This window comes from Halichondria panicea, chromosome 1 (assembly GCF_963675165.1).
Source record: "Halichondria panicea chromosome 1, odHalPani1.1, whole genome shotgun sequence".
NCBI lineage: Eukaryota > Metazoa > Porifera > Demospongiae > Suberitida > Halichondriidae > Halichondria > Halichondria panicea.
In genome coordinates, this window is record NC_087377.1 from 4,591,437 (window position 1) to 4,607,719 (window position 16,283).

Consider the following 16,283-nt stretch of genomic DNA (forward strand, 5'->3'; position numbering starts at 1 on the left):
ACGGTATACCCATTACAGTGATTGTGACGTCATTCAAAGACATCATAAAAATGATTTTCTTAGTGCTCTCACTTTCTAGATACACTTTGCAGCTCACTACCCGAAAAATTGAGGTCAGTCAGTAGGTGACAGCTTGTTGCAGAAATCTGCACATGAATCGGGCGAGGTAGCAGAGATTGAAGTTTTAGCGAGAATCATTCGGCTAAACGGTTAAACTATGTAATTATACATAGAATGCAAAATAGAAGCCATAACAAGTACTTTCATTTTACATACTTGAGGTGTAAACACACCATTTTCTACGTTTTGAACTCTTTGATTGTATTCTATTTTTTGGCTGCCTTATGTTGCATGTTGGATGGTGGTTGGTGTCTTTGGAGCGATACCAGGGTGCATTTGGGTGAACATGAATACTCTCACATCAAAGAATGCATCATGTGTTGGGTTCCAGAAACCACGTGCTTTGATGTCAAAGCGAGCCTCATCACCAACAATCACTGATCTGTACAAGTGAAGGTTTTTCCACACAGAGGCTGCAGGAGAGGTTCTGTTGCCACATTATGACATACTCGAGACAGCAGATTTGCAGTTACGTCTCAGATTGTCATTGCATGTGTCTCATAATACATTACAGACGGTATTACAGTGATTACATCCACCCACTGATTACGGTGATTACGGTGATTACGGTGATTACGGTGATTACGGTGATTACACCCATTACAGTGATTACAGTGATTCGTGATATTATTACAATGACATCATTCTCTTAGTGCTTCACTTTCTAGATACACTTTACAGCCCATGCACTATACCCAAATATTTGGGGTCAGTGCATGGGTGATAGCTTGTTGCAAAAATCTACATATGAATCGGGCGAGGTAACCGAGATTGAAATTTTAGCGAGAATACTTCGGCTAAATGTATTACGCCCGAGGGCTGGGTGCAATATTATGCCATGCATCCCGAGTGCACGTATTACTATAGTTTATATCCCGAGGGTATAGCAACACAATATAAACTTTGTTTTGTGGTTAGTGCATTATGACTTTGCAGTTAGTGCATTATGACTTTCAGCATTGCATTATGCTGCATATTGCACTTGGCAACAACTTGTGACGTAGCAACGGGATATAAGTATAATTACAAAATAGATGTCATAACAAGTATTTTCATTTTACACACTTAGATCTATATCTAAAAGCTTTCCTCGATCCTTCTTCCTTGTTTGCTATACTTGCAATTTAATACCAGGTTACCTATGTTTGCTCCAGCTATGCAGCAATTATTGACATTATCAACACCTCTCCTATCCTATATGAACAGGATACAGCAAAAGCTGTATAAAAGTAGTAGCTAGTTTTGGAGGTGATACAATTATTTGCAAGCTTCATGTACACTGTGCTCTCTGAGGTGGCATGAAGACAGCTGCATTCATATTTGGCGTCTTGTTCCTGTGGTCATGGCAACCAGCCAGCGCACAGAGTAAGTGAAATCCTCTACATATCAATGCTAAACATTTTTTTACCAGTTGAAAGAGACACGTCTAATGTGATTGTGCCGTATTAGTATCCGTATAAATTATACTGTATAACAAAGGTTTAAAATGCGTAACTAATCAATTGTGAATGACACTGTATACAGGCCTGATTACATTTCTAAACTTGTATTTGCATGCTCTCCTTAGTGCATGAGTCTTTTGTCAATCTAAGCAAAAACTCGTAATTCGCAATTCGCGCCCAGCACAAAATAATGTCAATTGCACGTGCAATTGATGATGTTTAATTGCACAAGCTTGTGCATCTATATTAAGCAACAAACATTTTATTGTGAGTAACGAGTGTAAGTGAATTAAGAGGTTCAATCCGCCAACTTTAATTGTTTTTTTGTTGCGTCAACAAAGCTTTCCATATATCTCTGTACTTAACTTAGTCTCTATGCTGCTACGTAGGATATTTACAAGCTTTTACATTCATTCGGCAATAATTTTACGCACAGTGTAGACTGATACTTTTCTAAGCTTCTTTCCCTCACTCATGCAGTCTATGAAATCTATCAAATAGATTTGGTTCCTACTCTTTCAACCTGAACCATAAACTATCTTGGTACGTGCATGGTGATAGAGCATTTGAATCTATAGATTATACAAGTGCATTTTCTATAAGTTTCTTTCTGAAATCAAGTCAATTGTTCACTACTCTTTATAATGTTGGGACCGTAATTTGTCATTTCTCGACTTTGCACCATGCTTATGGTGTGCTAAGATAAATGCGATTCTAATAGCCGTATAGTTTAATTGCATGGCCTTTGCTTTTCTTAGACTATTTCTTTTTTCAGCCCTATTTTAATAAATTATGTTGGTACGTTGATAGGTTTTAGGAGTGCACGTGAATCTATTACAAGTGCACTTTCTAAGTTTCTTTCCGTGTGAATCTGAAATCAAGTCAATTGTTCTCACTACTCTATAAATGCGAGTGCATGCATTTTCTAAGTTTCTTTCTGTGTAGTAATAATTGGCCTTTGCTTTAATCAGGCTTCTATTTATTCCTACTCTATTCAATGCTATAATTATATACGTGATAGGTTGTAAGAGTGCTCTTGAATATAGATTACAAGTGCATTTCCTAAGTTTCTTTCCTTGTGAATCTTTAATCAAGTCAATTCTTTTTATTAATTGGCCTTTGCTTAAATCAGGTTTCTATTTGTTCCTATATTCTTTTCTACCCTATAGGTGATAGAATGCTCTTGAATCTAGTGCATTTCCTAAGTTTCTTTCCGTGTGAATCGAAATCAAGTCAATTGTTCACTACTCTATAAATGCGAGTGCATGAATTTTCTCTGTGTATAGTATTAATTGGCCTTTGCTTAAATCAGGCCTTCTATTTGATAGATTTGGTTCCTATATACTCTATTCAACCCTATATAATTATATGTGATAGCTTATAAGAGTGCTCTTGAATCTAGATTACAAGTGCATTTCCTAAGTTTCTTTCGGTGTGAATCTTTAATGAAGTCAATGTAATTGACCTTTGCATCAGGTTTCTTGATAGACTTAAGCTTGTTTCCAATCCTTGTTGGTACACTTGATAGGCACTGGGATCCAGATTACATGCATGTAAGTGCATTTTGTAAGTTTCTTTCTGTGTTAATCTGAATTTTAAAAAATTTGAAAAAAGTTATTGTTTCAATGATTATTGTTTCCTACTCTTTAGTGCGAGTGCATTTTTAATTTATAGGCATTTACTTATAAAATCAGGTTTCTTTGATAGAGTAACGGTATAGGTTCCTACTCTTTAATCAACCAAACTAGTTGCGAATTGGTTTGTAAAAGGTATTACGAGCAAGTGCTTGTTATTACCATACTGAGTGGGTGCATGGTGTGATTGACGCATGGAGTAATCTATTTCTAGGAGTGTGAGAGATGCTTATGTAATGCATGTAGCCTGACGAAACCCTAATTTGGTAGTGTGTGAAAATACAGTGTTGAAATACCTATAGCATATTATACGGTTTTCTTTCCTTTTGACATCCGACCTTTATTTCAAACAATTAATACTTTTGTAAGTTATGAGCTACATAATCAATTACTAATAGACACTGTTTAGGAAGTTTCTACATGATTTAAAAGCCCAATGGCTAGTTGTAGTATCCCCGAACGTAGTGTAGCCCTGAGGGCTTCTTACTCTTTACTATTAATGGGGTCGTAATATCCAACCTCTTAGTCTAAAACATCGATTTATGACTCAATCAAAACTGCTATATAGCTATACTGTACTGTATTATGTTTCTGATAATTATATGCATTACCTAAATAAATATTTTATTGTGTGCTCTCCTTTATTAATAGGCTCCGTATCAGTCCATTACCTACACCCACATTAATCTGGGAACATGCTGCTTGTCTGAAAGATCTATAAGATATATAGTGTCAGTGGCGTATCCAGCTAGGGGCTCAGGGTGCTCAAGCACCCCCCTAAGCTTAACATTAATTACTGGAACTTACTGGATAGCTGGGAGCTGAGCCTGAGCTTGCACTAGAGTTCGCAGAAGAGTAGCCTCCTTCACCGGCCTTCATAGAAAAGAAGGCCTGCTATCGACTGCTTGCGCATGCGCTAAATTATTGGATATTTTTTCCCGTAAAATTTCCTATAATACAGAATTCACCAGAGAAAATATCCTAAAGGTCATACACAGAGCTATATAGCTAGCTAGCTAGAGACAGAGCTGTGTAGGTTGTTGTACAGCTATTTTCTTCTGATAGAATCAGCATCAGTAGTATAGTAGACTTTCACCAAAGTTAATGTTAAATGGGCGTGGCCAGTCCATATAGGCTCTTGTCAGCTTTCACTCCTTTCAGACGATTGTCATCAACACTGTTGCAGGCTGTGAGTCTTTTGTTAACATAGCAGGCTAAGGGTAGCTATCAGAGAATGCTATCCGATGGGCTAGAAACCTTCAATCGAACTTTCTATCTACTTCCTTCAATCCACTTCCGTTCGTTGTAATGTCATAGTTTTACTGACCATACACGTTGTTATCGGAATCCGCCAGATACCGGCGGAAGATTAGCGCATGCGCAAGTAGTCGATACCAGGCCCACTCTTCGAGGAAGTGCGGCCTGGGATCGAGGCTAGCAGAAGAGCGGATTGGAGACCACACCTCCAAGTTTCCTAGCTAGCTGGGCATGCGTACTGTGACTAAAAATTGCATGCTACAAAATAGTACAAGTCAAGAATCTGCATCAGAAAGTTGTTCCTTGTCACTGTCAGTGTCTATATAATTCAGAAAGTGACCCAACCATTCCCAGCAGAGGACTAGAAAAACCTAATAACACTCTACCAGGTAGAGGAATGATTAAACAATGGTTTTGACAGATTTTCTTGATGATAGTATAATTATTGTGACTGTCACTAGCTACTCAACAGAGAGGTCTTTCAGTGATCTGAAGAGAATAAAGACAGCAGTAAATCACACAGAACAATTGACTAAACTGGACTATCTCTTCTACACATACACCGTAACATTTGAATAGATATAGAGATGAGTCAGTTGTAGCATACTCTATCTATGGTTGTAGACAATGCATGGTAGAGTTGATATCTTCTTTACTATTGTGATTGCTCTTTGTATATGAAGGTGTGTCCCTTGTTATGCGCAGTAAAACGTGGGTGTGGTTTCCGGTGCGTGGGCGGACCCAAATTTTTTCGCGCTATCGCGCGACCTGAGCACCCTGAGCACCCTCCTACTGATATATCCTAGAAACGCCACTGAGTGTCAGGCATAATTAAGCCTTTACCCCCCCACACACACACACACGCCCACACAACTGTAGTAATGTGTCTAGGCCTGAGCGACCCAGCCAACGGTACTATCTCCTTCTCTCAAGGTGTGATGGTGGGATCCATGGCAACGTACACCTGTCACTACCCCTTTATACTGAGCGAGAACAATAATCAGACGTGTGAGGCGAGTGCAGTTGGTGCAGTGTGGTCCGGGAGCCAACCAACATGCACTTTCCCCGACTTCAATAACGGTGAGTATAATTATAGCCCACACTTTTATGAAATGGCAGGTCCAAAACTATAATCCTTATAATTAAGGACAACCAATTGATCAATTGATAGGACTTTTAAAGAGCTAAATGCATCCTTAATTGGACAATCTTATTTATCGACCATCAACCCACTTTTCGGATAAAATAATAATATATATACAGCCTACACTTTTTTGTGATAATCGACCTACATTAATTTTTTTATATGATTTTGTACGACTTTACCCTCGTACAGCTACGATACGCTTTGAACGTTCTAACTACACCGTCATGGAGAATGGTAGTGTCGAGGTATGCATTGCTGTTTACAGTGGATTTGTCGGCAGTCCCTTCAACATCTGGTATCACAGGAGATTTTGTGAGTTTCCCCCACTTTCGTAAAATGTTGTACTTCTCTTATAACCAGGGCCATTTTATGGAGAGGGGGGGCGGGAAAAAAATTATGCTCCTGGGAAAGGCGGCCTTGGGGTGGGTCCCGCATTCCGCCACGCCGGAGAAATCATTTTATGTTCTCGATCAGAGATGTTAAACAGTGACATAAAAACAAGCGAAATATACATGATTAAAAATTAATGATCTGAAAACCAGGAGGGCAATACGTTGTCCCCCAGCCCCGCTGATTCTTGGCGACCATGATACCTGTAACTGTATTAGAAAATCGAACTTAAACTTTAATAGCTATACGTACAATCATTTTGTTACTATAATAAGAAGCGTTTGAAAATAATTGTCATCATCAGGTATGTATGTTATCTCTCTTCCAGTTGGTATTACTATTTGGTTCCATATTACTCTCCCGTACGGATTGGTGACTGGAGACATAGCGTGCAGTGATCTGTCCGTTGCCAATGACGACCTTCTCGGCAATAACATGACGATCACAGTACCTCTTGAGATTCCAGAGAATGTGACAGGTGTTACTGCTGAGAGTAACACCACTTTCTCGCTGTTCTTCATCGATAACGACGGTAGGGCCACGCTTTTAGTATAGTAAATAAATATTGTCTAAACATAATTCAAAGGTGTGTACAGTGTGATAGAAGTATACAGGCTGTACATGTTTTGTTCATATTCCGTAATCGTTGCTGGCTTATTTAAACAGATTCATTGAATGTTATTTTGACAATTACATACAGCATGCATGTGATAGACCACAAAAATAGTTATATATCACATTATACTGTATCGATAGTGCATACACACACAATCCATAATGTACTATAATTATAGCCTAGTCTATATCCCTATCGCTTTACCAAATTGCACTTTTTTCCCCACATAATAATCGTTGCTGGTTTATTGTGGTGTATGCGTACATGTATATTGTATAGTTATATGGTACTGTTTCTTTCACCCCATGCCACTTCCCCACTAATCATATACAGGCCCCGATGTGGATGAGTGTGCTATGGGCATTGATAACTGTGACTCTAACGCTGAGTGCATGAATACAGACGGCAGCTTCAACTGTACCTGTAACCCTGGATACACAGGAGACGGATTACTTTGTAGTGGTACGTATGTTGATGGCCATAGGGTGGTGACAGTTTAATACGGTGTTAAAGGTCAACCATGAAAACTATTATGGTGTGTTGGAATTCTCATACACTGTGCTAACCCAGAGGAGATACGACAGGAAGTGATGTGAATTACGTTTACATTCCATAAAGAGTACTTGGCTTCGAATCCAAGTCGCCCTTTTTAGTTCAGGATAGATTACTGTAGTTAATTTATAATATCTGTGCAATACAGAAGGAAGAAATAAGAGTTTTTTTGCACTACTGCATGTACACACGTATAGCAAGGTGTGAAGTTTTTGTAGCTTCTCCGTGTTCTAAACGGCTGAACACGGTGACAAAAGTAAATAGTGAATATCTCATCAGCTCACCCCGATACGTATCGATTATATATATATGAAAGGTCTAGAACCAAATTATTATGTCTCCATGTTTTAGAGCATGATTTCATTCTCATAAGCACTTATCAAGGTAAATGAATGTAAGATATAACAGGAATGTAACAAGAATGTAATTAAAAACTGGATCACGTGATCATGTCGGACCTCCTCTGGTGCTGATCATGACCTATCAAAAATATTGATGCAATGTTTGTAAGATCCAGATGTGATTTATGTGTATATAATTATGAAATGTGCGCTAAAATTTAGGTGTACGGTTAATTTTCAGATATCGACGAGTGTGCTACCAACACGGACAACTGCAATGAGAATGCTCTGTGTACAGACGTTGAGGGAAGTTTTGAGTGTGTGTGCAATACTGGCTTCAATGGAGATGGCGTGTCGTGTGCAAGTGAGTTACTATGTATGCACCTCTTTATTTGTGCATGCATGTATACTTTTACTAGTCCATGCACACAAAAATGTTTTAAGTATGCCATTGTGATATTCAGATCATACTACCTGTATTGCTTATATACTTTTTGCCCTCCGACTCCTCTTTTATTAGTGGGGATGTTGGTTTATGAATATCCAACTATAAGCATAAATTTTTATGCCAAAATCAATCAGGATTAGCTACGTATAATTATGTGTGTCTGATGTGTGTCTGATATAATTATGCACTGCCTAAATATTGTGCACCTCTTTTATTAATAGTACCTGCAACAGTTGATGCAGTTAGTTTCTACTTCAACTACTATGACGTGTACGTGTACTTCTACTTGAGTAACTTGGTGGAGAATCCGTTTTTGAATAATGGTGACTTTAACAGACAGTTTGATCGTACGTCTGATGTACCGTGCTTTTTGAACGAGCTTGTTTTCAGGAATACAAACACTAACGAAACATTCCAGGCTGATTACCCGGGGTTTTGCTCTTCGTACAGTAACAATTTCATTTTTATCCGCATGAATCATAGAGATTATCTCAAGCTGGTTTTGGATGGGTTTATCAGTACAACCTCTACTACTCCCTTGGAAATGTACACTGCAGATATGCTTGGAGCTCCTTTCAACCTTCACATAGAACCAAATGACGCAATCGAGTTCAACGTGATAATGAATTTTTACTCTTACGTAGGTATTACTGATCTTGATTATTGGATCGATGAGGGAATTCTTTTGATTCATTTCCGTACTTTAATTGACGTAGCTACAGTAAATCCCAGCAAGCTGTCACTCTTTCGCAATTATGATCGGAGCAACGCTGTTAGCATTACGGGTGGTGAAGTACTGAACCAGTCTCCTGGCCTAGCAAGATCTGTGGCTATCCGACTGACTTCTGATGATCTAGATATTCTTGCATGCAGAGGAATATGCACGGGAAATGATCTGATTTTCAATCAAGCCTGTTACCTTGGCGTAGAATCAGAATTTGCTACAGGGTATTTTGGAGTGGAGGTTTCTCCCACTACTGGCTATCGAGTCAATAACATCCGGAGAGCTCCCACAGGTGAGCAATAATTATGTTGTAATTCATGTTGGCTTTGGTACATAAGTGCAACCGTAATTTGATTTCAAAATGCACATGCAAACATTGCAAGTGCTATATAGTGGCTTCTCAAAATACAACCGCAAAATAATTGCAAATAGTCAACTGATTTGGCTCATTCGCAAACGTTTTTCGCTCAGTATAATATTACCATTAATCTCTGCAGATTTTGAGCCAGTGACTATGTCTATTCAGCTGGAGTATATCGATGGATTGATTTTCAATTTGACGCTCGGTCTAGGTCAGCCCTTCACAGTTCGATATGATGTTGGCGAAAGAATTATCAGGTGAGACCTTAGGACAATAGATTAGCCTAAGGAATAATTGAATTACACAAACACTCTATCCCTCCCCTCCCCCTTTATAGTGTGATGTGCACAAGCAGGAACACTAGCCATATGAACCCAATGCTGGACATTGACAATGGTGCAGTGTCTATTCCACCGAACTACATCCAGAATGACTGGCCCAACTCCACAACCTTGAATGCACCCTGGGGGCTAGCTGAGTCTGGTTTGCAAGGTTACCACACGTGCAGGACAGAGGGAGACACTTTCCTCAGCCATATGCATCACCTTCTACATCCCAGTTAGTAGAGCACGCACAGCATTGTATAATTATATGCATGTAACCATTCTTATTATTATAGCTCGACTTTTCCACACTTTTAGCAAGTCGTTGTTTGTATACTTACACAGTATACCTATATTTTAGTGTGGTTTGTCTACAGAAATATCTATATGTGTAATGCTTCTTTACGTATACCTGATATATCACCGTCATTATAAAAGTGAACTAAATTACACATTTTGCTTTCTCTCCAATCAGACGGTAATTACATCTTTTTCTACAACGACACCTCCATTTCGGTTGATATATATGAAGATATCGTACTCCGCTTTGCACATTCAGGAAATTTTGAGTTTAATTGGTTCCAATTGTTTACCAATGAATACAATAGGGCACCTTTTAACTTCCGTTTTGAAATAAACACTCCATTTCCATACCATGCTGAATTGCACATCGCCAGGACACGGTTTAACTATGCGGGAGAGTACTTTATCTATTACAATTCTCACCTATGGCCAAACATCATCATCGATGTCAATGGTAAGATTGTAAGAACTATAATTATATCCGTTGACCATAAATATTAATGTTTCATGGTTAGTTCAATTTATTTATTGCAAGCATTAACTATACGTATGTTTTACAGCCCTCAAACTCACTCTCTACCCACCGGTCCTGACTGTGCTCAGCTCTGACCCTCCCGATACAACCGCCTCTCTCACTTGTACCTCCAGTAATTCAAATGTTCCTGTGATGTTCCCTGGAAACCACACCTCACTGGGCATCACGTCTACCTACCTAGATGACACCAAAACCTCTGTGAGATTGGATTTTGAGCTAAACGAAAGCCTTATTGGCATGCTAGAGGGGATGAAGTTCATCTGTGAGGCCAGGGATCCAGATAATTTTAACTCCATTGTGTCAACAGCCAGTTCCACCTTCAGAAAAGTGTCAGGTAATTATAATTATAGAGATGTTAATAGCTAGTGTTTTCTTGTAGTGTCTAATTATAATTACCTCACATGCACAATTATATTGACTGATAACTTGTTCTGTGTCTAAGAGCTAGTTTGTGCTATAATCCAGATGTGCCATCTGCATATTCTATGCATGTTGGTTAACCACCTATTGCTTAATTTGCTACTGTAACTGACATAAGAGAAGAAAATATGTATTGAATTGAGGATTGAAAATAATCCACCTGGGCATGCATGTGCATGCATCCCTGATTGTCTCAACTATAATTGACTTTGTATTCACTTCAGCTCCTCTGTCCATCTATGCAATTGAGCCCGACAGTAGTCGTAATCAAGTTATGGATGGTGCAATGATCAATACAGCCAGCTCGTTTGAATGCCTGTGGTATATCAATTCCACACAAACGGATATTGAAGTTATCACTGAGACCTTGTTCTGGAGAATCAATCTGGAGTCCCAAGAAGAAATGGAGTTCACTTCAGACGTTAGTGTTGAAGATTATATAGTCACTACACTCGAGAATGGAATCACTCTGAATATTCTCGGCAGTTTCCGTGGAAACGTTTCGTGCATCTATGGCAATGACAGTTTAAGGGTCAATGTTGTCACTAGAGGTAAGTGATACCTTGCTCTGTTAATGTGTGTGTATAAAGCTATAGTACTAGTACTGTGTGTGCAAGATTGACCCAGAGTCAGTGAGCTTACTAAATTGAAATATCCATCCTGTTTCTCTCCTCAGCTCCGGTGTCGGGTGTAGACTTCATTCCTCCTATCTTCCCCGAAGATGCTGTGGAATTGTTTGATAGTGATGATGGATGTTCACAGCGGATTTACTCGAGTACAGGTATTCCTTTTGGAGCCGCAACACACCAATACGTTCATGTGAGTTGAAGATACTGATACATGTCGGTATAGATCTTAAATGGATTAACTTGATCCACACACACATACATGCACTTATACTAATGTAATGATTGCTGTATCGACACCATTTGTATACGTATACATGTAAACAGTGCCTGAGGAGGTTCTATGTTATGAGGTAAATAGTGCCAAAATGATTCAGTTGGTTGGGGCGGCTTACCTTCGAAGGTGGTGGCTTAGCCTCGAATATGTTACTGTGGCCGTGAATAAGATGAGGTTGGAATCACTTGACCTTAATTAGCTAATTAAGGTCACTATATAATTACTTTTGGATTACTCCAAAATTCTCTTGCCGACTACTTCTAGCCTAGTTTTTATAGTGTCTGTATAAGGGGAGTTATAAAATTTATGCAAATTAGTGCTCTTGTACCAGGCAGTTGCTGGCTCTATAGCTCAATATCAAGCCGCTCATGGTATCGAGGCTAGCTAGCATAATTGTATAGAAGGACTATTATAGCTAAGGTCAATTAAGTTGCTCCAACCTACTGTTGCCTTAACATATTCGAAGGTAAGCCACCGCTACCAATTAAACACCGCCGCCTCCTAATACAGATCGCCGGTGCAGCCATAATTATTTTGGCACCATCACCCTTATACTAGTATAATACTAAGTGCTAAATTTTTGTACGTGTAATAATGTTCTTGCAGGTCTGCACGAATGGCATGCTGACTGTTGGCACTCCCCCACTCTTTCTCGGTACAGCATCGGAACGATTCCCCACATCTGATATCAGGATCAGCCAATCAAATTTGCTCGCTCCATTCTGGAATGACCACGACAACCGTGACTTCACCTCTAGTGTAAGGTACAGAGTGTACAATGATGCTGGTGGTGACACCGATAGTTTTATAAATATCGTGAGCTCTTTCATATCAAACCGTATCGATGCTGAAATATTTGGTACATTTGTTCCCACTTGGATGCTAGTAGCCTCCTGGAGGGACGTTCCTCCGTACCCCTACACTGCAATAGACAGAGGAAAAGTGAGTGCTGTGTATGTGCATGTGTGTGTGTGATGTGTGTGATTGTATAGAGTTATAACACTGCATGGGTGCCCGTACTACATGTGTGCATGTGTGTGCGTGCGTGAGTGTGTGTGTGTGCACTGCAATAAACAGAGGAACAGTGAGTGCTGTGTTTGTGGGTATGTGTATGTATGTGTGACTGTAGAGGGCAAATTATAACACTGCATGCATGCATGGGTGTCCATAACTACGTGGCAAAGATAGAGTGCACACTTTTGAATAAGGGAAGGGTTTGAAGGAAGCCACTCTTAATTACAGAAGGTACATGTCCTTTTGAGCATAGTTACAGAGATTGTTAACGAAATAGTTATTATGAACACATACTCATTTTATGTCCAGAATTCGTTCGAAGCCATTATCATAACTGATGGTGTAGTAACCTTTGCTGTCTACACGTATAACTGTGATGATCTGCAATGGGGTCAGTCGCAGGATGGTGACTATTCTACCATCGGCTACAACATCAATCCAGCCTCGTTTTTTGGTAGTGATCCCCAAAATTTGTCTGCTTTCCAAGATCATCGTATTTCAAATCTTCCCATGAGCGAGATGGTTGCATGTTCAAGCCTTGTTAGAGGATCACGTTATCATAATGAAGTGTATTTAGTCGGCCAGTCTAGAGATACCACGCAATTGGCACGTGCAGAATGTACCAGCTCTATCAACAACGATACCTTGTATGGTAACATAATCATTAGAAGTACAGTAAGGGATGGATGCCCTTGCAACTTGGCTCAAGCTTCAAGAGACTTTGCCTTTAGTTTTATTGGTGTATTTCAGTTAACATTGGACCCTGTGTACGCTGATCAGTTCTGTTATACTCCAAGATTCTCTCAGATCAACACCATTCTCTGTTGCTATAGGTGAGAGTGTTATCAGTGCATGGGTCTTTATATAAAAATAGGTAGGATTGGCGAGATACCTTAATACCTTGTTTAAACTGGTTGTGCCTATAATCGTGTTATTAACTGCTTATCCCCACAGTCAAAACAGTGGAGCTCTCAACAATGTTGGTGGTATCAGTGGAGTGGTGGCGTACAGTCCTAGCTTCTTCCCAAGAGAGTTCCTTGATAACGATTACAACTTACGTCGCAAATGCAGCATAGGAGGTGCAATTGACACACTGTACAGGACTAGAAGACCTCCAGTGACCTGTGCCATTTATCAGCCTCCAAGAAGAAGTGAGTGTTGATTGTATTACATGTGGCCAGTAAACTACGCATTATAATAACTGGAGCTGCAGGCGGTTGGTCATTATGCGATTATTCATCACATTCATCACAATCGCCACACCAACAGTATGGGTCTGATCATCCGAATACATTGCTAGGGACACTGATGCCTGTGTAGAATATGTTGTCTTTGTTTAAAATTCTATATAGTCATCACACCTACGTATGTTCTGGTACCAATCTGCATGGACTTGTGTACTATATCAGTGGCGTAGGAAGATTTTTTGCAAGGGGGGCTCATAGTAGTCTGGTCACGCCCTCCCTAACATTGTAATCTTGCAAAGACTGAAAGAGGCTGGAATTCGAGACTAGGCTCATAGATCAATCATTATCTCTGTGGTAGATCATCACTTTGCACTTTAGACTTGCCAGCTTGCTGTAGCTAAGCTAACTCGCTAAACATTGCTCTCCAACAAGGGGGGCTCCAGCCCCTGGAGCCACCCCACTTCCTACGCCACCGTATATTATACCAATATGATAGCTAAGTGACCCTCCTACTCATTGGACAGTCCTCCTATAGCAGCTAGCTGGATACATTTGTAGTTATGAGTACACATAACAATGTCACATTGCTTTGCTCTGGGCTACAAACTACAACATTGTACATTGCATTGTGATTTACAAGAAGATACACATGTAATAACATAAAAATTATTGTAGCTAGATGCTTTGTCTAGTAATATAATAACAGAACTAGAGAAGCCTGAGAGACTTAGATCAAGAGTGGAGTGTTGACTGTTAAAGTTTAGCACAACTAATGTTACTAGCTATTCAGTATCTGTTCTGTAAACACACGCACTAGTGCACACCCACACACTCACACACACACATGCAAACACACACACATGCACACATGCACACACAGCTTTCTGTAGTGGTGATCCTCATCTCACGAATCTTGATGGAACTAAGTTCACATTCAACGGTTGGGGAGAGTACATTCTACTGGAGTTGGAGACTGATAACACCACATTCTGGGTGCAAGCTCGTATGCATCCACTCGTAGATTCTAATGCTACTGAACTAGGTGGTTTCGCTTTTGCTATGAGCAGGGATACTCCTGTAGAAGTACGTAAGAAGAATTGAATATGTGGTTTGAAATGTTTGGGAAGATAGCCATGCAGTTTATTTCTTATCTCTCCAACAGATTCGCCTGAATGCAACTAGACAGCTTGATATTCTGATCAGTGGTGAAGATGTAACGGACCAACTGGTCAACGTAAGCTCTTCTATATCCACTGACTTCTACTCTGTGTCTCGAAGCAGTTCCAATTCCATTTTGGCCACGTTCCCGAATGGAATGGGATTAATGGTGACTCTCTCGAGCATGCTCACCTTCACAGTCATCATCCCTGATGCCTTCCGTGGACTAACTAGAGGTACATAACACTACTGCTTGTTGCACGTGAATAAGAGCACTTCAGGAGCTTTGTTTTGAACAATAATATTCCTTGCACTAGACTTTAAAATGTGAACCTAGTCATTAATTTTGTTAGAGGTATGTATGTACTGTATAATTTTTCGAAAATTACATAAATAGATTTATACAGAGCGATAACCTCATATTAAAAACACATGCAATTTCATGGGTTTTTGCAATTTCATAAGTGTTGGTAAAGTCTGCTATGATACATTATATTTAACAAATGTATGTGTAAAGTGTCCCTCTGATGGTTGATCCTCATGCAGGAATGGTTGGAAATTACAATGGTGATGTCACTGATGATGTCAGATTCCGAAACGGGACTTTGGTGCCTCTTTCTGAATTTTCCTTTCGGATACTACACCAAGTGGGGCTGTCATGTGAGCTATTGATCCTATACATTAGTGTAGTGTTCCACTGCTACAATAGCCTGTGCATGTGTAGTCCATGCATGCATATAATTATGGTGTGTATGAACATCAAAGGAAAAGCACCAAATACTACAGTGTATATATGAACCAACAGTGCATGTCTATTGATCATGAGTCTGGCGTCTGACGTGCTCAATTTTTCTGCAGAACGGAGAGCATCGCAAGAGGCCTATAATTATTGTGTGATCCATTTTCCCATATATGATTGATTGATTGATGATTCATGATAAATATACATGGTGAACTACATGCATGGGCGTATAGCTTCAAATCTTTCTCTGAGATAGCGTACATGCTCACAGTCTTAGAAGTTAATCCTATATTCGCCACTAACAGAAAACACAACACAAGCACATACATTGAGATAATTAAATGATGGTCATGCACTGCTGTATTGTTTGCATTCACAGGGCAACTGGATGCTTCAGAGTCTCTCTTCACTTACCCTGAGGGCTTAACTGCCGCAGACTTTGCTGTCCTTGACCACGATCCACCATACCTGGATGAAGTGGTAGCCAGTGCATCAGCAGAAGTGCTTCAGGCATGTGGAAATAATGTCGAGTGTATTTTTGACTCTATGGAAACAGGGGACATCAATATCGGCCTTGAAACCATGGCTATGATTTCAATAATTGACGAAGATGAGAGACTTGCATGTACGTTATTTGTTTCGTTTCACTAGCTGATATACATAGTG

General features: G+C 39.7%; 1 protein-coding gene across 9 annotated transcripts in view; it reads left to right on the forward strand.

The window, feature by feature from the left end:
- Positions 1–1,234: 1,234 nt before the first annotated feature.
- Positions 1,235–16,283, forward strand: part of LOC135334155 (uncharacterized) — a 39,243-nt gene continuing 24,194 nt past the window's right edge. For 4 of the 9 annotated variants that reach the window (XM_064529250.1, XM_064529270.1, XM_064529251.1 and 1 more), the window contains exons 1-20: positions 1,263–1,485; positions 5,333–5,533; positions 5,790–5,912; positions 6,319–6,522; positions 6,940–7,068; positions 7,741–7,863; positions 8,169–8,963; positions 9,169–9,289; positions 9,370–9,590; positions 9,831–10,112; positions 10,219–10,527; positions 10,838–11,164; positions 11,290–11,432; positions 12,123–12,458; positions 12,840–13,363; positions 13,485–13,681; positions 14,598–14,800; positions 14,880–15,111; positions 15,422–15,535; positions 15,997–16,242. In XM_064529250.1, the coding sequence (XP_064385320.1) occupies positions 1,419–1,485; positions 5,333–5,533; positions 5,790–5,912; positions 6,319–6,522; positions 6,940–7,068; positions 7,741–7,863; positions 8,169–8,963; positions 9,169–9,289; positions 9,370–9,590; positions 9,831–10,112; positions 10,219–10,527; positions 10,838–11,164; positions 11,290–11,432; positions 12,123–12,458; positions 12,840–13,363; positions 13,485–13,681; positions 14,598–14,800; positions 14,880–15,111; positions 15,422–15,535; positions 15,997–16,242 (4,897 nt within the window). In that variant the 5' untranslated portion in view covers positions 1,263–1,418. Of the gene's footprint in view, positions 1,486–5,332; positions 5,534–5,789; positions 5,913–6,318; positions 6,523–6,939; positions 7,069–7,740; positions 7,864–8,168; positions 8,964–9,168; positions 9,290–9,369; positions 9,591–9,830; positions 10,113–10,218; positions 10,528–10,837; positions 11,165–11,289; positions 11,433–12,122; positions 12,459–12,839; positions 13,364–13,484; positions 13,682–14,597; positions 14,801–14,879; positions 15,112–15,421; positions 15,536–15,996; positions 16,243–16,283 lie in introns of all 9 variants that reach the window. The other 5 variants (XM_064529294.1, XM_064529262.1, XM_064529277.1 and 2 more) reach the window with 5 other exon arrangements.